The sequence below is a fragment of the Crocodylus porosus genome, unplaced genomic scaffold, assembly GCF_001723895.1.
Source record: "Crocodylus porosus isolate Cpor-Errol unplaced genomic scaffold, CroPor_comp1, whole genome shotgun sequence".
In the NCBI taxonomy this organism is placed as follows: Eukaryota; Metazoa; Chordata; order Crocodylia; family Crocodylidae; genus Crocodylus; species Crocodylus porosus.
The window spans coordinates 27,167,752-27,189,792 of NW_017728918.1; the positions used below are offsets into that span (position 1 = coordinate 27,167,752).

At 43.6% G+C, this 22,041-nt stretch overlaps 1 protein-coding gene and 1 long non-coding RNA gene across 3 annotated transcripts in view; one reads left to right on the top strand and one right to left on the bottom strand.

The window, feature by feature from the left end:
* MBOAT2 (membrane bound O-acyltransferase domain containing 2) overlaps nt 1-22,041 on the top strand; it is a 204,382-nt gene that overhangs the window by 10,018 nt on the left and 172,323 nt on the right. Inside the window, exon 2 of the mRNA XM_019537423.1 lies at nt 16,075-16,220. Coding sequence (XP_019392968.1) covers nt 16,075-16,220 — 146 coding nt within the window. The remainder of the gene's footprint in view (nt 1-16,074; nt 16,221-22,041) is intronic.
* LOC109311665 overlaps nt 779-22,041 on the bottom strand; it is a 26,497-nt gene continuing 5,234 nt past the window's right edge. The window contains exons 2-3 of one of the 2 annotated variants that reach the window (XR_002101569.1): nt 6,533-6,632; nt 779-1,239 (exon numbers count right to left, since the gene is read on the bottom strand). This is a non-coding gene — a long non-coding RNA (uncharacterized LOC109311665). Of the gene's footprint in view, nt 1,240-3,081; nt 3,115-6,532; nt 6,633-22,041 lie in introns of those variants that run through there. The other variant, XR_002101570.1, reaches the window with a different exon arrangement.

A 22,041-nucleotide genomic window follows, 5' to 3' on the forward strand; every position in this document is an offset into this window, starting at 1 on the left:
CTCTGACCTACCTGTTTGCTTCACAGTGCTCTTTATTTTATTGCTTCCTGCTTCTATGATAAAAGAAGTGGTGTGTGTGGCAGTAAAAAAGGGACCATCCAGTGTCTTATGGACAAGGCTTTTGCCCTTGAGGAGCTGAAAGAGATGTTTGAGAACACTTTGCCTCAGTTACCAGTAGCCTACAAGAATATATGGTAATTTGCATGATGGGTGTAAGCCAGAACGGTGTTTAGAGGTATAGAGGGTCAAGCCTTAGTCTGTGTTAACAAGGAGGGTCTCCAAAGCCATCTGGTATACAGGTTCAGACTAACTTGTCATAAATATTATATGTTACTGAAACTCAAAACTACTTTTTAAAAATATTAACTAATTCCTGTGAGTTGTTTGCTTTTTGGGATGGTTGGAGGAGAGGGCTTCACTCGGTGAAAACAAATGATTTATTGTGGGCATTGTAGGACATATTTGGGAATATTATCCATGCCTGATTTACCTAAATAATTATCTCCTGGGAGCAAGCATCTCAGCAGGATGATTATGGCTGAAATAAAAAGAGAACATAATTGATAGTAGAACATAGGAGACTCTAGAGTAGTATCTTAGCTTAAGTAAGTCAAAAGCACTGTGGCACTTCTCAATACTTGGATTACAGATGTGAGAAATGAGTTCACTGAGCCAGAAAAATGTTTCAGTTCTATTAAAATAATTTGCTCTTTGTGTTTCACTTTCCATTTTTGTTGGCTTAAACTATTTGACACCATAACCTGTTCTGTTAGATATGAGAGACCAGCTTTTATTTTATTCTTGCTTGAGAGATTTTGAAGCTATTAAGAACTACAGTGCAAAACAAATAACTAAAAGTATAAACAGGGAAAAAAATCTTCATCTATCTACAAACACTTGAAGAGTTGGAATTTACTTTTTTTCATATGAATGCTCCTCATAGGTTGCTCAGTATGTGGTGCTGTCTCTAGAATGTTACAGGTCTTAACCTAGCTGTCGCACTGAAGAAGCCTTTCAGCTACAGAATGTATAGTTTTGAAGTAATGTATAGATGTAAAGTAAATGTATAGTATAGCATGTGACCAAAATATTTGAGAGAATGTGGGTGTTGAATGGGTTAGTATCCAATAGTTTGGAAACGTCCAGGTTGGCATTGCAGTTGGTCCTTCGGTTGTTCTTTTACGTGCATTCTTCACATAACTTTCGTACAGAATTTCCTAGGTAGTCAGAGACCTGTACCTAATTTGAAACTAGAAGAAAACATTTTTCATCACTGTCTCTGTTTGGATGGCACAAGTAACAAAGTCCAGGAGCAGACAATGTGGGGAGACAAAATATATATATTGGGAGCAGGTATCCAGAATTCAGGGCAGGGACAGGCAGTTGTTTTGAGCGGAGGGCCACTTACCTAGTTTTGGCAGGCTGTCGAGGGCCACATGGGTAGCCCCACCCCTTGACAGGTGCCCCACTCCTTGACAGGTGCCCCGCCCCCTGGTCACAGTCTTGGGACCAGTGTCCCAGGGCCAGCACTAGCAGGGCCCAAAGTGGGGTGCAGGCTGGCAGGGGTCTGTGGAGCTGGGCTGGGCTGCACTAGAAGGGAGGTGGGCCTGTGCTGGGCAGGACCCCACACTCCTGCCACCCTGCTCTGGGCCCTGTTGGCACTGGCCCGGGGACACCAGTGTGGACCCCGTGCTCCCCACCCATTCAGTCTTAGTGACCCCCAGCCCCGCGGTACAGGTGGGTGCAGCATGCAGCCCTGACCCCCGATCACCAGCAGGGAAGAAGCTGGTGCTGAGCATGGGGAAAAGTGGCCCCTCACCTGCCCCATGGCCGGTGCCCTGTGTTGCAGGCGCTCGCAGTCCACATGGGGTTGTCTGGAGCAGGGACAGGCAGCCCCAGGTGGGCTATGAGTGGCTGTAGCCCAGGGCACTGGCCATGGGGTGGACAAGGGGCCACTTTTCCCTGCGCTCAGCACTAGCTTGTAACCCTCCCCACTGCCAGCCTGGCAGTGGGGCTGGGTTACAAGCTGGTGCTGAGTGCGGGGCAGGAGGAGTGGAGGAAGCAGCCCTGCCCTGCTTGCAGCCTGCCTGGGGCTGCCTGTGCCTGCTCCGGACAGCCCTGCGCGGGCTGCGAGCACCTGCAACGCAGGGTGCCGGCCATGGGGCGGGTGAGGGTTGGCTTTTCTCCATGCAGGGAAGGAGCCCAGGGAAAAGCTGAGAGCGGGGCTGGGGGAAGTGGCCCCTCTCCTGTCCCACTCCTGGTGCCCCATGCTGCGAGCGCTCGCAGCCCGCATGGGGATGTCCAGAGCAGGCAGAGGTAGCCCCACACAGGCTGCAAGCAGCTGCAGCGCAGGGCACTGAACGTGGGTAGGGAGGGGCTGCTTCCTCCCTTCTGCTTTCCCCCATGCTCCTTCCTTGCCTCGAGTCCCTCTGCCCCCACTTATCTGAGCTTCCCCCGCTGGGGCAGCCATGTGCTCCCAGCCCAGAAACCCTAGCTGGGGGCTTCCGGCTGAGGGGTGGGGCTGGGCAGGCCCCACTGTTGTTGGAGCCCACTGGGCTTCCCTTGGGTCCTACTGTCCTTGGTTCCTGTCATTTTTGATAGGAACTAAGGGCAGAGAAATATTAATTTTCCAAATTTTTTTAGGGGCCCTGCAAGCTGGATAGAATGGCCTTACGGGTGGGCCGTATTTTGCCCACCCCTGGTTTAGGGTGTGGTGATGGCAGGGGAAGAACAGAAAACATTCATGAAGATGGAGCTGTAATAGTAGGGAGAAAGGGGTTGGGAAAAAGCCAGCCCTTCATTTCTTAGAAGGAGTTTGTGAATATTTTGTTAAGGATTAACTTGCCATTTTTTGGACAAGTACTGTATTGACTAGCCCCCAAATAAAATCCACACCTTGTTTTGAAAGGCCAAATAAAGAAACAAAAGATACTGTTTTGTAAATACTGGTAACGAGCAGTAAGTAACTAAGTAATAGCATCTGCAGTATTGAGTCTAACACACAATTGCCCCTTCCCTGAGCAACATATTCAGCTTTACTTTTGCTTTCCCCTTGCAAGGAAATATAGTAATAGCTTGTGGTATGTATGCACCTCAACTTACAGCACCTGAATTCTGGAAAAAAGTTAAGTTTTATATAAGAGAAAATACATTACCTTTCAAATGAAAGAATTACCATATTTCACATACCATTTTGCTGTTTATCTACCTTGGCTCTAAATTTTGCTCTCATGTTCTCATACATTAACAGAATGTAGTAATATGGATGTTGCAAACATTGAAAGGGGAAACGGTAATTTTCCTTCTGTAGTTCTTGGATTTCTGAAAACTTTTACGTAACTGAACTGGTAGCTGTTTTGAATTCTAAATTTCATTCCTTACCTGGATTTATCAAGATATTATACATTTCATTTGTGGCTAACGTTACTTTGTGTTTTATTTTAGTATAATGCATTAAAAGCAGGTTTGATAATGCAAATATATACTTTAATAACTTCACACACAAATGATGTTTGTGTGCCTAAGTGTTCAAAGATCAGTGCCAGAATTGGTATTTATTACACGTAGGCTTTTCATTCTGTTTTGCTATCCTTTTTCATGAAAATATTTCTCTAGGAGTTCTTGAGGTAATTTGCTTGAATAAGACTACATACAAGAATTGGCTCATGTTAACAGATGTTGTCTGTCTATATTTACGGTACATTTTTAGTATAAAGATTCTGGAGAAATTGCTATGTCAAAGCGTGGTCTAAGAAACAAAAAGAGGATTTCAAATGCAAGCAGTGTAACTGATAAGATTTAGCTCTCTCTAAGCTTCTAGTCATGTGGTATAGAAATGAATTTGTGGGGTAGGGATAGCGGAGGAAGCAACGTTCAGTGAGCTACAGACTAAAGGTACTTCGCAGCTTTCTTTACTGTTGGTAGCTAAGTGCTGCTTCAGGATCAGAATGTATGTTGAATTATTTGAGGCGTGTTAAATATACTTTTAGCTATAACTAATTTGGAGTAATTATGGTTTTTTTTTTTAATATATATAATGTGTGTGTGTGTGATATACCTGTATATATGTATGTATAATCTGAGCCCATATTTGGCTAAACAAGGATGTGCAGACTAGCTAATAGGAAGTGCAGAAGAGGGGCATGTGTCTGGAATTGTGTCCATCTTGTGGAGTGAGGCAGCATTTATTCTATTTGTTGTAGCCCCAAGTTAGGTGTCTCTGTTAACATGAGGCTTTTAGTATGAAACACCACTGTAGACTTAATTGTCTTTGGGGAAGAGAAAGTAGGAGACCTGGGTTTTGGACTGCTTGAAGCCTATTCCTACTTTCTCATAGAGCGCCCCTGGGTTTTCAACCTTTTTTAATAAGTGTACCCCCAGTGGCTGGACGTGGAGTGGGGGGGGCAGGGTGGTGCACAGCCATATATGGAGCAGCAGCGCAGGGTGGTAGGTGGCAGCAGCTGCCACATGCAAGCTCCCCCCCCACCCCCCAGTGTCTGGCCAGCCAGGTGGCACCTGTGTGGCCTGCAGAAGGGTGCTGCTCCCCTTGCACACACCAACTGCTATAACTTCCTTAGCCTGATGAAGGGTTTTTGAACTTGAAAGCTTGCTTAAAAATTGTTCTCCATCTATTTAGTTGGTCTAATAAAAGATATTAGATTCACCCAAAGAACCTTGTCATTACTTAATGTTGGCTTTTGAACCTTTTATTACAATATTCTTGTATAATTTAGAAACCAACCTGTATGTGTGAACATGTGCCAAATTGCCAAGTCTAAAATCAAGAAGACTGACTTTACCTTTCTCAGCATCATACCCGAAACAGATGTTTGTATTTGCCTAAAATTCTTTATTGTCCTCTTTCATGGGATACTAGTCACAGAAGGTCAGAGAGAGTAGTTTGTGAGGTCAGTTATCCTGTCCCTTGTGTGTAGGCTAGGCAAAGACCAATAAATACATGAAGGTAGTCCTTGGGGAAGGGGAAATGGTCCTGGGGATTAGTTAGTGTCTGGAAGAAGGCATGGGTGGGGCAGAGCTCCTTTTTTCTAGCTAGAATATGCACATATTTGGAAGGCATTAAGAGAGTGGTTAGAAGATGGGGACAAATAATTCAAAAGAAGTAGGAGGGCTGTCAATGAGAACTTGTGGGAGGAAGAACTCAGCCAGGCCACAGGCCTGAAAAAGAAAGCCTCAATGACCCTGAACTGGAGCAGAGAGTTCATAGGCCTGGGCATCCAGGACTGAAAGTATAGCTCAAAGAGGGGGTTTGTATTAAACACTCTGGGTATGAGTGTATTATTCAGAGAGACTAAAGCAGGGGAGAGTCTGTTTGTTTGCATATCCAGATCCTTTATGTATACTAGTAGAGAAACATCCCACAAGTGTCAGGCAGCTACTTGATTTAGAGCAGTAAGTTTAGGCTTTATAGGTGGAACTACTACATTTACTTGAATTTAAGACCAGGCTTTTTTCCCCACTTTAACAGGGGTGAGGGTGGGAGGAAGAAACCTTGTCTTGGATTTGAGTACTGCCTGGGGCAGATGGCAGCTGTAGCTCTGGTTCTAATTCTGAGCCCGACTTGGGAGGGGGATGGGAGGGATACTGTGTTGTGTGGCCCAGGAGGAAAGCAGGGGAGAGCATGTGATGGCAAGGGAGCTCCTCCCACCAGCCAGGATGCCACATAAGGTAAGTGATGATGAGGCAGGGGCAGGCATTGGGTGCAGAGGCAGGTGGCAGGAGGGACAGAGGCTTTGAGATTCAGTCATGGGGTGGGACAAGTAGTATAAGGCCAGGCTGCTTGCCCCCTTGCTGCTGATTTCCTTGATGCAGCAGCTCAGAGGGTAAGGGGTAAGAATTTAAGATGATTCTCCAATAATTAGATTCTATATATAGAAAATTTATAATTTTCCATGATAAAAATCTTATCGGGGGGTTGTCTTAAATTTGAAGCTGTCTTGGTGTTGGGTAAATAGGTAGATTTGCCTAAGATACAGGCTTGCTAAAAAAATTGACCCTCAATATAAATTGATTATTCAAAAAAAGAGAAACAAAATTCTGAGTACAGTAAAAGCCACTTTAACTGGCACTTCATTAACCGGCATGCTCTATTAACTGGTGTGCCAGTTGGCACCAGTCAGCACGGCAAAACGAAAACCGGACGTTGGACTTCTGGTTTTGTCGAATCCCACAGCCCGGGGTAAAGCAGCCTGCGCAGAGTCCCTCCTCCCTTTCCCCCGGCACACTGACACCAGGGGAGGGGTGGCATTTTTTAATTTGAAATGTGGACACACCAGACGCAGCGGGAGGGGCAAAGATGCCTCTCAGGTAACCGACACATTTGGTTATCCGGCCCCCCCCATTTCCCACAGGTGCCAGATAATAGAGCTTTTGCTGTAGTTGGAGTGTGTGTGTGGGGGGAGGGGCAGCGGGCAGGTGGACTCTTTGAAATTATAGGAATGGGAGAGATTGTGGAAGGTGAATGTGGTTGCCTGTCTCTGTGAAGACTGTGCTGTTTCTTTGCTAATATGCTTACATGCCAGAGACAGAGCTTGAAAGCAGCAGAGGGTCCCTTCAGGGCAGCTTCATTCCCAGATTTGCTACCTACAGAGCAGAAGCAGATGAGCAGGGCCATTCTAAATAAGGATATCAAGAGCACTGCAGGAACTTTATTGACATATCTTTGAAGACTTAGTCTATAGCAACTTAATAGTTTCCTCTTCCTGTTACTGACTGCTTGAGCACAGGCATGCTGATAGAGCAGAGAATTATACTGTTGTTTTGTAAATAAAGAGAACTTTAGTTTTGTTTGGCACCTTTCAGAAAAAGGTTAACTTAAAAAAAAAATCATACTTCTTATGTACTAGGCTGTCTTATTGTCTGTCTTTTTCAGAATAAGCAGTTTGCAAATGCCAGTTTCAGTACTCATAGTAACAAAATGCCATCTTTGCAGAAAGATTGCTGAAGTCTCTCCAAAATTGCATAGCTGAAGTGAGTTTAATTTTATTAGTATTATTTTTCATTTGCCATAGGGCAACTGAATTTTGGGCTGTTTGATTCAAGATCGAGGAGGCAGAGTTGGGAGTAAAGCAATGGCAAATTTATTATAGTTTACACATGTGCACAACAGTTAACAGAAAGATAAATGCAGTAAGCAGATGAAGCAGTATTAAAGAGCTAATAGTAAATAATAACAACAGATAAATAGATCAGTCTGTCGCAGGCCAGCGGGGCACTGCGAGGGTATCGGCCATTGGGCTGTTCAAAAGAACAGATAGACATGGGTTGGCAACTTAGCGATAGTCCCTCAAGGCCAGGTGCACGCCAGGTGATTTTCAGCAAAGTTAGGCGTCCCCGATTTGACACTGTTGGAGGGATTACTGGGGAAGGTCCCTTGATCAGGATCTGATCGTCACGCACACTGGGAGTCTGGGTCTGGGCTTGGAAAAGCAATTACTGTCCTGTTCCCTCTTTCCTGCTGGTCACATGATGCTCGTGCTTTTTGTACCTAATCTTATGCTAATCTGTTGGCTTTAGAGTCGCTCACAATCTTGTCCTATAGTGGTTACCCTATCAGATTAAAAGGTGTTAAAAATTATCATAAAAGGTTACTACCGAAGCTTGGGTTTATCCAATGAGCAAATTACAATGCAGCATTTTCAGGTTTGAAATTAACATTACTGTGCCTAAATCCAGTCCCTTTTAGGTCTCTTTGGCTATGCTTTTTTGAGACATACTTTCCTAGGTGTGCCAGGTGGTTGAATCCAGTTTTTATCATCAAGGCTTAATTCTGAGCAAACACCGTTAGGTCAGCTAATCTTACAGCTTTGTCTTTGAGGACCTAGTCAGTTTCACAAACAGTTACAAGTTACATTTGTGGGTTACAAACTTACAAGCTTTATATTAGACAAAAATTCTAAATGCCTCCAAGAAGCACATATATATTGCTTATTAATCTTTTTGGTTCTGGCCATCACAGCAAGGCTAGTGGAAATACTGAAAACAGAGGTCTGACTTAATTTTTGGAGTGACTAGTTAAGATTCTAAGCTGTTTGTAAGATGGAAGCTTTTTTGTTCTCTGTACAGTGCCTAGCACCAGGGCTTCCTTGCTATGATTAGGGCTCTTAGACGCTAATTGAATACAAAAAATAATCTAAGCTTTCTTGTTTTAAAGTCTGGCTCTTTTTTAGTGAGGTGATCACTGTCCACTTGAGATATTTATACATTATTACATTGTTAACCTGGCTTTAAAACATTGTGGCTTAGCTGTAGTAAAACTACCAAGTGTAACCCTCATACTTGTTCAGTGTCAAGTGGGTATTTTTAAAATGGTACTGCTGGAAGGTGCACCCCCATGCTAACTAATATTTAACTTAAACTTCCCTTGCTGCAACTTGAAACCATTGCTCCTTGTTCTGTCGTCTGCCACCACTGAGAACAGTCCAGCTCCATCTTCTTTTGAACCCTCCTTCAGGTAGTTGAAGGCTGCTACTAAGTCCCCTCTCAGGCTTTTCTTCTCTAGACTTAAGTAAGCCCAGTTCTCTCAGTCTTTCTGTACAAGTGTTGTCCCCCTCTCTTTTCCTCCCTGGCAGGCTGTTCGGTAGGCCATAGTGTCCACAAGGCCTGGTGGCTCCCCAGAAGGAGCCCGCATTTTATTTTCGGTGAGTTTTTTTTTTTCTTCCTTTCCTTCCTTCTTTTTGTTGAGGGGGAGAAGCCTGCTAAAAGTGCAGAGTTTGAGCTTTTTTCAGACTCCACTTTTTTTGTGGGGCCTGCCCAAAATTGTGGTTTCTGCAACAATCACTATTTCATGATTTTTGGTAGGTCTCAAATGATACTTCCTTATTGGCATGGTAACTGAATCCACAAATACAGTACCCTTGAGCTGGGACACAACTAACATGGAGAGTGTTTTTTGGTATACAACTAGTGTTTAAAACTGACTTAAGATGAAAATGTGTCAAGTCTTCCAGCTTTGTTGTAGACCTCCCTTATGACCATGGCAAGTTTCCTGGGTCTAGATCCCAGAGCTATTTTAGTATGCATATTTTACTGTCTTTATTCAGAGTTAGAATCTCAGGGGATATTTAGGTGCCTGAAACTTAGTTCCCAGTCCCAGGGGCATGTAAAGATGTATGTGTTAAAGACTATGAGGTTCTTGGATGTTACAGCAATGGAGTGGATAAAAGTTTTAAGCTAAGTCTGTTTTGCTTCAGTGGTTATCTTTTAGACCTAGCAAGGAAACTGTCTTATCTTCATTGATTTTGTTGGAAGACTTCTTAGGGTTCTTGGATATATTTTTATCAATGCTCCATGCAATCTTGGATGTAAACAGTCTAATTAAAAATGGTTTCCTAGCATTCTGTCTCTCATGTTTATTTTAACTTTACTGGTTCTTAAGACCCCATCATCTTCTAAAGTAGAGAAAACTTGATTTTTTTAAAAATAAAATAGGCAAAAAAGCAGAAGCTGAATGTTTCTTGTCTCAGTCCTGACCCCATCTTTACAGATGATCCTTTAAAGAAGAAATATGGAAACAAGTCTTTTTATTTTTAAATATTTAGATTGATTACACCATAATCTATTTTCTTGGAACACTTTTGAGGGACAAGATTTGGAAACTGTTATAACAGGCTATAATTAGCATTGCTTTTTTTGAGGGGAAATGGAAGAATTAGTAAAGGGTTTAAATGGTGCCTTAAGTGCTTGATTTAAGTCATATTGGTATAGAAGATGTTAAGGAAAAAAGGAAGGAAAATAAATATAGTATAGTTGCATACATCAAGTACAGTTTTTTCACTTTCCCAGTTGATTCTTGCAACCCTCAAAAGCAGATTCTTTCCAATATTGTACTTTCAGCCTCTCTAGATTTGGTTTTGTTTGTGTCATAATTTTGTGCTAGTCATACTAAAAGGTTTGCTTGTATAAAAACTTAAAGGAATCCTAAAACATTTTGTTTGAATTGTAAGACCTAATTTACTGGTTTGTTTAGAGAGATGTAATAAAAGTTTCCCCGATCATTTGGCTCCTCAGCTGCTTGGATGAGAAGTTAATTATCTTTGAGTAAATTTTTTCTGTTTGTGCAGGTGATGAAGCATTACATTTCTCCTTTAGTGAAATTGCTCTTTGCTTGGAAAAGTCTTGTCTGTTTAATACCCAGACTTGTATGCGACCTGAAGGGAAATGTTTTTCTTTGTGGTCTGAGATGAAAAGTTTTTGACTAGCCAAACCAGTTTCTCTTCAAAAGAAACATTATCCATAGAGCTGTTTTTCTTCTTTCTAGTTGTTCTCGTTTTAGTGTGGTGGTGCGGGGGACAACCCCCTCCCCACACATTAACATTCTTCTAATTTTACCTTTTGACCTTAACTGGCTTCCAAGGTTTTAGCTGCTTCTGTATAAAGGTAACTGCATGGGGTGACAAATGAAAGATGAATTCTGGAGTCACTGCCTTTTACTGGCATTTGTAGCTGCCCTTGATGAGTCTGAATCTTGGGTTATTCTTGCTGTGACGTATATACATTTATTATTATTTTAAATTGTCTTGTATCAGTTGACACAGTGCTTGTGGCTTTTTAACAATAATTTTGAATAAAGGCTTAGCAAACCCTGTTTTAAAGGGCTTATTGGATTTGATGCTCATTTATTACACAAACCAGATTACTAGTGCCTAGGTTGCATTCAGCTACTTGCCAGCATACAGAATTATCAGTTAATTATTAACAAAGTTAATCAAATACTGTAATTAGCAAAGCTAGCCTGTCTGTCTTTATGGTTTTTTGGACTAACTCAGATTAGAAATGAACTGTTAGATATCTGAGATTTGTAAGTGGGGCATAGCTTATTGGAGCCTGCATTATATCTCATGTTCTTAAGGGGTTCATGAGACAAGTATAGATACTGAATGAGAAAAAACAAATTTTTTTTTTTAAGTCATGGAGAACTAATACAAAATAAAACTTCCAGCTGTATTTGATCTCCAGAGTTTACCACCCAGTTCCCACACATAACCAACTCTGTCTGTTACAAGGAACTCTCTCTAAATTCTAATCTTTGATTTACATATCACTGCTTTTTTTCCAGCTTAACTAGCATCATCTTTGCTCCCAGAGTCTTTAGTGGCATGCTGAAAAATGTGCCCATATGTTTTATGTTGGGTTTAGTCTGTCTTCCTATGATATGCTGAATATCATCCCAGCATATACCAATGCAGTAATTTCAAACATGCCTCAGAAACAAGCTGATTTATTGCCAAGAATCCATTTTTTCTCTTCCCAATGATATATCTTGTCAGAGATGAGGAAAACAGACAGTTCTTATGTGGTTCATTTCCCCCTAATATTGGATGAATATTAGCAGTTTGGTTGGGGAAGTGGGGGTCTTGTGGTGCAGTTGCACCCCATTTTGATTCCTGTTACACCCAAACTTTAAAACCAGCTTCTTAGGAGAGGCAGTAGCATTTCTATTTAGGCAGCACAGTTGACTTTATGGCTTTATTATCATCATCCTCATTCCTGCTAAACTCTTATCTGCTCCACAGATGCTAATGACCTCCTATCCTTTTTAATTATCTTGATGTTTCACTGTTCAAAGTATCCTTTCTTTTGCAATTTTGCTGTCTGTTAGCCCTTCCTGGTAATGCCTGACTTCCATTTCATACCCTTACAGACTGATTTTTAGCTCTAGCTAAAACCTTAACTTGGGTGTGGTAAAATTAACTTGGGCGTAGAAATGACTGAGAGTGAAGTATTGGAGGTATTGTCAAGATGCTGAAGAAGATTAGGTTTTGTTTTGTGAATCTGAATGAAAGATGTACCTTTTAACTATAATAACCACAAGACTAATAACACTATATCAGTGTCTTTATCACTGTATCTGTACTTTTTTTGCCTACTTTTATTGTGGTTTTTTTTTTTAAGCTGTAATATACTATCAGGCAATTAGTGCACATTCCAATAGTTATATTTGTTTTTCATTTGATTTTAAGATGAATAAATATATTCCTATCCCCCTAGCATATTAGCAAAGCTTCCAGTTTCTATTTTAGTTGGAGAAAAAATGTGTTGTACGGGATGACGTGCCATCTTCTTCATTCCCCTTTTCAAAATCCTAGGTCTGCTTATTGGTTGGTTAATATGTCTGTAGCTTCATCCAGTTGATGTTGGTTCTCCTGAGTTTTATAACAGGAAACAGCTGTTTTGGAGCATCTGCAGCCATGTTATGCATCTGCATCTGCATCTGCATCAAGTGACTGCTTTGTTGGAGAGGGAAATTGCATTTGCTTAATTAGCAGCAGCAAGCTAAAACTGACATTTTGGGAAACACACCACAACCAGAGTCTTCCTAATTATAGTAAGGCTTGGCAGGTTTTGCCAGGTATGTCTCATAAATAGATGCCTATCTAATTTGTGGGGGCTGCCCCCTAATTTTGCAAGCAAAGTGTGTGCCCAGGAAGCCATGTTGTGGGTAGAGTGCAGCAGGCTCTTCCAATGTCTTTGACCAAGAGGTCCCGATGTCACCACCCGTCACTGGTGTTTGGCTGCGGGAGCTGCCTGTCATGTGGCCCTGCCCCTTGCCACTGATTTGAGTGCAAATGTTGTTCATCATGCAACCCTGCCCCTCACTGCTGATTTGGAGGGGCAGGGCCATGTGTCAGGCAGTCCTTGCAGCTAGTCAATGGTGAGGAGTTGGGAGGGGGGGGCATCAGCCACCTTACTAGCAGCCTTCTAGTAGGCAGCTCCTCCCCTCTGCCCTCCCCTTTCCTCCTTCCTACAGGCATTGCCTGGATTTTGCAGAATCCGCAAAATTGGTAGGTCCCTACTTATAAAGAATGATGCTTGGAGGACTTTTGGCTATTTATACACATACCTTTTCATTCACTGAAATGCTCGAGGTCCACCTCTTCTGAGCAGACTTGAATGAGTCTGCTTCACACACAAGCTGATGTGCACTGCTCTGTGCCACGTAGAGTTGTATAACCAGCAAAAATCAGCACGGAGAAAATGGTGGTGGTAAACTTTTTTTTGAACTAAAGCACCTCCAGGTGTTTTAGTTCAAACGTGCACTGCCACCTTTTTCTTCACATTGGTGTGCATTTAGCTGCTTATACAACTGTATGCATCACAGCACCAGGTGCTCTGAAAAGTGCTTACATGTGTAAAAATACCCTTTGTGTTTTACTATTAGTAAAAATTGTTTTGTGGAATGACAAAAATCAGAATCTTTTGCTTGAATTTGGTAGGTTTATGAAGAAAGACTTGATTTCCAAATAACTCTGTATTCCTTACTTTTAAAGTATTGTGGTAGCTAAAAAAGCATTTTGATTTATTTTGTGTGTTTTTTTAATTTCTTTTTCACTGAGTTTACTAGGGAAGAAAGACAAATGATGAGCCTGGGGAGGGAGGGTCTATAGAACAGGGAAGGAAAGGAAGGGTGGTTGAAAATGCCTTCTGCCTGACTCAGTAGAACAGTGCAGGAAGCATGCGCTATGATCCAATTACATTTTTCTTGATGTGAAAACAAAAAGCAGTTATAAGAAGGGGAACAAAAGAAATAATGTTGGGGGGTCTAGCTGTAGAAAGCTGTTGTATCACATTGCAAAAATGCTCCAAAAAAAACCATCAGAAAACCTGTTTGTTGTTTTGGGGGGGTTTTTTTGTTTTTTGTCGCACCAGGCTTACTGAGTCCACAGTGCATTAACTGAGATGTTCTAAGATTGGAGATCTTCCATACAATTGTGTCAGGCTCTTTGTACATCTAAGCAGGCATCACTACAACAGTTTCTACATTTGGATGACTTTTCAACTCTGTTTCTGCAACAGAAAGAACTTTAAATGAAAGGAAAAAAGGGAAGTCAGCTGAGAATTCTGTTCTTAGTGCCCTGGGCATAGCAGCCCTGGTTTGAGTAACTAGTCCAAACTGTGGCTTGCCAAAGATGAGTGAGAACAGAGGCACTGAAAAGTATTTGCCTAAAGTCTCAATAGAACAATGACAGAAATAGGAATGATAATGTGGTGTCCTGAATCCTGATAGTGCCCCCTCCACTAAATCATAGTTTCTTATAACGGCTTTTTGTGTACTTTGGTTGTATTCACTGTTCTGTTGTAGTTTGCCAGACTGTTTAAGTTTTGTTACTCTCTCAAGTTTGCCAGTGGATGTACTTTTAGTGGTCAGAGACCATTTAAATTTATACTGTCTAATTAAGTGTCATGGTTAGAAGTGCCAGTAAATCTTTGTCCTTCTTCCTGCCCCCGTTTTTTTTTTTTTCCTGAGTGGGATGGATACCTTGATGACTAGGGGTGCAGCGATAGACATTTTTGGGGTCGATACCAATAGCCGATATTTAAGGAGGCACATTGGCCAATACAGTCTGCTTTCTGATACCAGCCCAGCAACTTGGAGAGCAGCATGCAGCTGGTAAGTCTGGTATGGTGGAAGGGGAGCGGAGAGGGAAGGGGTGTGTGTGTGTGGGGGAAGCATATCAAGGTCCCTGCAGTGAGGGAGGAGAAGGACTGGGGCAGGGGCTGGGATAAGTGCGGCTCATGCAGGGCAGGGTGGACACAGGCTGGAGCCATGGCTTGTCTGGTTGGCATGGGAGAAAGGGGTGGTTCCCGCTGCTGTGTTCTGCTCATCTAGAAGCTGCTCGTCCAGTGGCTCCTGCCACTGCTCCCGCCACTCATCCAGGAGGGCATAGGGAGGAGGAGCATGTTCCCCTAGATCTGTGCGGGGTGGGGCAGGTCAGGAAGAGCCCTGCGCAGCCCAGGCCCCAACCTGCACTGCCTTGCACAGATCCGGGGGCACACGCTGTGCCCCCCCCAATACCCTCCCAGATGAGGTGGGAGCCACCAGATGAGCAGGTGAGTACTGGACCAGTGGCTCCCAGATAAGTGGTGCAAGCTGCCCCTGCACCCCCTGGATGATCTCTGGATCTGTCCCATGCCTGCCCCACCCCGGCTGAGCAGCGCTTACCCCATCTCCTGCCCCACTTCTCCTTCCCTGTGGGGGCCTTGATCTGTCCCACTCTACACCCCTTCCCTTCCCTTCCCTCCCCCCTCCCTTTCCACCACACCAGACTTACCAGCTGCATGGAGAGCTGTGCTCCTCGCTGCTTATGTGCTGTGTTGTGGCTGTGTGCATGCTCAGGCCAAATTATCAGCCACATCAGGCTGATTTTTTTTTGATATAATCAATTTTCTTTCTATCAGAGCTGATCCAATACTGGATTGATGTATTGGTGCACCTCCTATTGATAAATTTTTCACAGTTAAACAATGGGATATAGGAGTTGCCATCAATCTTTGGTTGCTTGTAGACTGCTGATATCAAAAGAACATTGTGTCCAAACTCTTAATGAAAGAGAACTAAATAATGAGGTGGTACTTAAAATCCCCAAATGTAGAAGAAATAATATTAAAGCCTGAAAGCCCTCTTCCATATGCCTCTGTTAACATGTTGAGGATCCATTCCTATTGATAAGGATGTATTGATAAGAGAGATTTTGAAATCCACCATAGTTGAGGTCAAGGAAGGTTAGAAACTCACAATGACTAGCCATGATATTGATGTGTTCTGACTTGGAAGTGTATTCGTTGAACTCTGAAATATTAATTGATTTCTTTTTAGACATGAGGATGAACCATCAAAGTAGGTTTTCTGCCCTGTCAGGAGCAGAGGTGGCTTCTCCAACAGTGATTTGTGTATCTCTCACATTTATTGTTATTCCTAATGAAAAAACATAATGGGAGAGGAAGAAGAAAAGCTTGGTTAAGGCACTAGTCTAGGACTTGACAGATTTGAGTTATTTTTTTGACTTGACAGATGTGTGTGATCTTAGTGAAATCAGGGTTTCCCTGCCCTTAACTTTACCACCTGGAAAATGGAAGTCATGTTTCTTGCCTCATTGGTGATATGAGGATTAACTCCTTAAAATTGAAATGCTTATGTTAAGTGACAAATCACAAATTCTGTAGACTTCTATTAGAGGATAGTTATTGCTGGTGTTGGTATTTTTTGACTTGAAAGCATGTGGTAGTCTTGGAAGATGATGATGATGATGTGGGTAACTTTCTTTTCTTTCTGTGCAGGTCAACTTCGTAGTGTGCCAACTGTTTGCCTTGCTTGCAGCTATTTGGTTTCGAACATACCTTCATTCAAGCAAAACTAGCTCATTTATAAGACATGTTGTTGTCACACTTTTGGGCCTTTATCTTGCATTTTTTTGTTTTGGATGGTAAGTAGTGTTTCTTTTTTATATTTCAATTATATGTGGATTTTAATTTTTGAGGTGTAGTAATACCTGCATTTTATTATGGTGAATCTTATGACTGACTTTTCTCCAGGAACCAAAGGAGAGACAAAAATGGTATTTAGATGAAAACAAAGTAACAGCTCATCCAGTGTAACTGGGTATGTGTTTGTTTATAGTGCTTCAGTTCTGTACTGGACAATTTCATGCTGGCATATGGCACCATGTTTTTAATTAGAGGTGCACCACTGTATCGGCCAATATACTATTGGCACAGATGAAAGGAAATTTGACATTATCGGCAACCAGCTTTTTTTGGCCAATGTGGCTGATGATGTTGCTGATTAAATGCTGCATACATGTGCGTAGCTGCAGCATGCACGTGGCTAGGGATGGAGCCTGGCACCTTGGAAAGCAGTATCCAGCCAGTAAGTTTGTGGGGAAGAAGAGGTTTGGGGGGTGGGCAGATTGAGGCTTCCATGGGAAGGAAGGGCTTCTATAGGATACAGCCTCAGGTGGCTCGTTCAGGCGCCAGTGGGGAGGGTGGGCAACTCCTGCTGCTGTACCCATCCCCGGGGGATGTGTGGGGGGCATCTGTCCCCTGGATTTGTGTGCGGGGCAAGTGCATGCCTGCTGCAGGCTGGGGGCTGTGCTGGCCTCTTCCTGGCAGGGGGCTAGGTTGCGGCTGTGCTTGGGACAGGTGGTGGTCCCACTGGGAGTGGGGGGGCTACAAGGTGGGCTACAGCAACCCCAAAGTTCACTGAAGCCCCCTTTTCCAACTCCAACACCGGCCCAGCTCTCCTGCTGGGGAGGGGGAGCTATGGGAAGAGGCTGGCACAGCCCCTAACCTCAAGCCTGTAGCGGGCAGCTTGGTCATGCCCTGCGCACAAATCCAGGGGACACATACCCCTCCATGTCCTCCTGGGGGTGTGTGCAGTGGTGGGAGACACCCCACTCCTCACCACCCTGGCCCAGCTGGGCAGTGCCTGCCTCTCTTCCCCCTCCCCCCCCCCGACTTACTGGCCAGATGCTGCTCTCCAAGCTGCTGGGCTGTATATTGACATCAGATCGGTATCAGCTGACCATGGCTGTTTAATAATCAGCCATCGGCATCAGCCAAAAAATCTTTATCGGTGCATCCCTATTTTTAATGCATTTTTTCCTTCCACCAGCCAGGCGTATTGTAGCCACCTCTATCCCAGGACAAAGTGCAGTTCAGATACCTATGTCTGTCTCAGGACATACCCTAAAAAGATTGACAGAATTAGAAATGCTAACAGTCGTGTGATAAATGTGAAATCTGTTCTTAGCCTTGGTGCAAGCTAGTAAGTCAGGGGTGGGCATCTTTTTTTGGCTGGAGGGCCACATGAGTGTTTGAAGTCCTCTTGACAACCCCTTCCCCTTCTCCCCCACAAACCCAACCTGGAGCTGTAGCATACCCTGATCCCACCCAGAACCTGCTGACTCCATCCACAGGGTAGACAACAAGCAAGTGCTGACGGTGGGGGGGCACAACTCTACTCTGCTACCATTGCCCCTGTTGCTGTTGGGTGCTGGGTTCAGGGTTGGGCTGCAGCCCCATGCTCCAGCATAGCTGGAGAAATCGGGGTGGAGGGGCATGTGCTTGTGTCCCCGCCATGTGTAACCTATGGTCTGCAGCTTACCCCCCCCACCCGGGTGGCAGAAGAAGACCTGGGTGGGTGCCAGCATCTGCTGTAGAACCTGCTGGGCATGTCTAGGTAAGGATTAGAGCATTTGCCTGGGTCCGCAGCTGATGTTACTGCATCAGCGCTGGGCAGAAGCAGTTCAGGCTGCCTGCCCAGTGCAGCTGAAACAGCCCTGTCTGTTCGTCCATACGAACTTTGCCCACCCCTGCAATAATTCATACTGGGGACAGTTATTAGAAAACATCTGGCACCCTGCAGTCTTAGTCCTTACTTGGTTCACCCCATATGTAGTCCCCAGTTGTAACTAAGCACTAATTGAAACTGAATCCAGACAAGATAGTGGCCTTAGTGGTTGGCAGACTTCATGGGAGGAGGGAGAGAGAGAGGGACACCTGCATTGTTGGCTTTTGATTGGGTGTGTCAGTAATTCAGCTAAAACTCTATTATTAAATCCAAAGGTCAAGAGCAGTTAAACATTTTTACATAAAAGTTCAAAAAATAATACTATAAGAAAATGCCAGTTAGATAATCATAGAGATGTAGGGCTGGAAAGGACCTCCAGAGGTCATCTAGTCCAACCTCTAGCCTGAGGTGTGAACATCCCTATCCAAACCATCCTTATAAAACCTATAATCTAAATTCTGCATAAGACTGCTGTCAACCCTGCAATACCTAGCACCCTAACCTGCCACAGGTAAAGCAGGGGAACTATAGGAGCCAATTTTTCTGCTTCTGTGAAATGTTTTTAATATATGCTCAAGAGATCTTGGTCATGCCCCCTGCTACAGAGGAAGGCAAACACACGCATGGGCCTTAGCAATCTGAGGTAAAGGAAGAGTAAAATTCCTTCCTGACCCCAAACATGGTTATCAGTTTTACCCTGAGCGGAGCAAGGCTCTAGCCAGGTACCTCTGGCTAGGGTCCCAGCAAGAGCACTGGCACACTGCAAAGTCCCCAGCCAATGCTTCCGAGCGCAGCTTAAAAACTGCACTCTGCACTCTGTGACGCATTTAGCAGAACCTGGGGGTGGGAAAGCCCAGAAGCATAGGAAATACCCTTAGTAGAATGTAGGCCTAGATTATCTCTGACCAGTGGCTGTCCAGCCTCTTTTTGACTACCTCAAGTGATGGAGAGTCCACAACTTCCCTAAGCAGTTTATTCCACTGCCTCACTGTTCTAACTGGATATTTTTTTTTCCTGGATATTCAATCTAAATCTGCTTTGTTGCAGCTTCAAGCCATTGGTCCATGTCATTTTCTCTGCAGCAAGAGAGAAGGTTTTTCTCTTCTTTATGGAAGTCTTTCAAGTATTTGAACACAGCTATCATGCTTCCTCTTAAGCACCTTTTCTGTAAGCTGAACATGCCTACGTCCTTCAGCTTCTCCTCATATGACTTGCCCTCCAAGCCCTTGATCATCATTTTTGCCTGCTTCTGGACCCTGTCTAACTTCTTCACATCCGTTTTAAAATACGGAGGCCAGAACTGCATGCAGTACTCCAGATGAGGCCTATCCAGTGCCTAGTAGAGAGGCACTATACGTATTGTAACATTGCTATCTGATAATGACCACATATGCACCATTACAGTTGCAAGCATTTGTTCAGAATATTTACAGCTGGGTTAGAGAGGGAAATTCTAGCTGTTCGATGCTGACTGGTTCCATCAGGTCAGCTCACACTAACAGATTTTTTTTTCTTTCCTGCTTTTTTTTTTAATGCCCCCTGAATTTCCTGTTACATCATCTTTTGAGTTCTAGAGACTTGTCAGATCTAGTCTGAACTTCCATACCTACTTGTCATTCCCGGTACACACAAATTTCCTACTTTCTCTCTATTTTTGGTGGGTTGCCTTCTAGACTTCCAGGGAGCTAATCTTGACACTGCCTACTCTGCCCCTCGCCCTGGTCTGCCAGTTTCCTTGCTGTTGTTCACTTATCTTTTTCTCTTATATTAGCATATTTGTGGCTTACTGCACTTAATCCTGTCCACATTATCATTTTTTGTCTGTCTACTTAAACTTTGGTTCCATGAATGATTGTTATGCTTGTACCTGATGATAAAACATTCTATTGCCTATTGCATAATAACAGTACCTTTCATAATTCCTACACCTATCACTCGAGGGCAGTCTCCTCTTGTCACTCAGGTTTGCAGCCTTGGTTCTCTTGGATCCTTTGCTGTCTGTACCTTTTTATTTTCATGTGGTAACAAGTAAGAATGCCTTTCTCCAACTGCATTGGGTAATAAGCATGCAACCTTTCTCAGGTTCACATCTGGCAACCATTGTACATATGTTTGTAACCTCAAACAGGACAGACTACTACAGTGCACTCTATGTAAAGCAACCCTTGACATCTGAAAGTTTCAGCTGCTGCAGAACATGGCATTCTACCTTCTCACAGGATAGGTCACCAGAAGCACATTACTGTATTGTTTGTGGGTCTGCACTGACTTTCTGTAGCTTTCCAGGAGCAATCAACATACTGGTTTTGACCTGTAAGGCCCAAAACCTAAGCCTTTTTTGGAAAAGGGGCATATAACTCTAATAAATAAATAAACCATCTGGACTACACATACTTAAGAGAGAACCTTCTCCTTACACTCCGTTATGATCCCTAAAATCAGTAGCTTCTGCAAATACCATCTGTGCTTCAAGTTCATTTTGTAAATGCTTGGGAGGTCATTCTGAAGAGGTGCTATTCAGCTCTGGAACTCTTCCTTGAGGCTCTTCAGAGCCTGAATCTGGACATCTTGGGGAGGCATCCAAATATATTCTTATGTAGGTGTTTGCAGGCTGGTTTAAGTTATGGGCATTATTGGAGAAGTTTCTGTTGCATAGTATTTTTATCTGGTTTTTACTATATACCACTCTGAGCCTATTTTGGAGAGGGCATCACATACATCTAATAAATAACAGTAACGTTATTTTACTACTTTTGGTTGGTGAGGGAGTGGGCTCAGTAAGTGTCAGTTATGTGCTGTCAGGGCCCCCTACTGGGAGGGACTCTAGATATATTTTAAATGTCACAGTACTGTTCTTAATTCCCTAAAGGTCTTTTTATGAACTAAGGATTGCATGGTCTTAGGTGGGGAGGAAAATCTAAAATTAAAACTACGTCTCTCTTAATGTACCTCACAAATGTGCCTTTAGGTACGACACTATGAAGAAACACAGCGCTGTTTAGGGATGTGACTGATTTCAAGTACCAATTAATTTTGTTTTTGTTGAGTCGTATATACAGACCTAAGTACTGTGTTGGGAAGGGGTAGGAAGTGGCTAAACGTACATGATTGATAGGGTCTCTAGCACAAGGAAGGGTCTAGATTGGAAGCTCAGTCTAGAATGGTGCATCTCAAAGGCAAAACAATAAAGAAAGAACCTAGTTGCAATTGCTGCTGTGCCATCTTGAACTACTTAGATTAGTGGATCTTGATCCAATGGTAGATCTTAGACTCCAGGAGGCTCTACCTGACTCCAAGAGGCTGGGGTTGAGGGCTGAGTGCCTGCGTACATATATATGTTCAGCCTCCACAAAAGAAGGTTGAGAGGGGATCTGGTGGCTGTCTATAAACTGACTAAGGGAGACCAGCAGGCAATGGGAGAATCCCTGTTCCCCCAACACTACCGGAAGTAACAAGGAACAATGGCTATAAGCTGACAGAGCAGATTCAGGTTGGATATCAGGAGGCACTACTTCACTGTCAGGGCGGCTAGGATCTGGAACCAACTTCCAAGGGAAGTGATGCTTACTCCTACCTTGGGGGTCTTCAAAAGGAGGCTAGATAGACACCTTACCGGGGTTGTTTGACCCCAGCATCCTCTCCTGCCCATGGCAGGGGGTCGGACTTGATGATCTGCTCAGGTCCCTTCCAGCCCTACCAACTATGAAACACGGCCACTACTTCCCCACCACCAGATTTTCAAATGCATGGGGAAGCCCTGCAGGCCAGAGGTTGGGAGCTACTGTTCTAGTGGCACAAGGATTAACTCTTCGTCTTTTCTTCTCCCCCTTCCCTTCCCTCTGCCTCTGTTTTGACCTCCCAGTTTCATAGATTTCATAGACATCAGGGCTGGAAGGGACCTTGGGAGATCATCAAGTCCAGCCCCCTGCCCAAAGGGCAGGAAGTCAGCTGGGGTC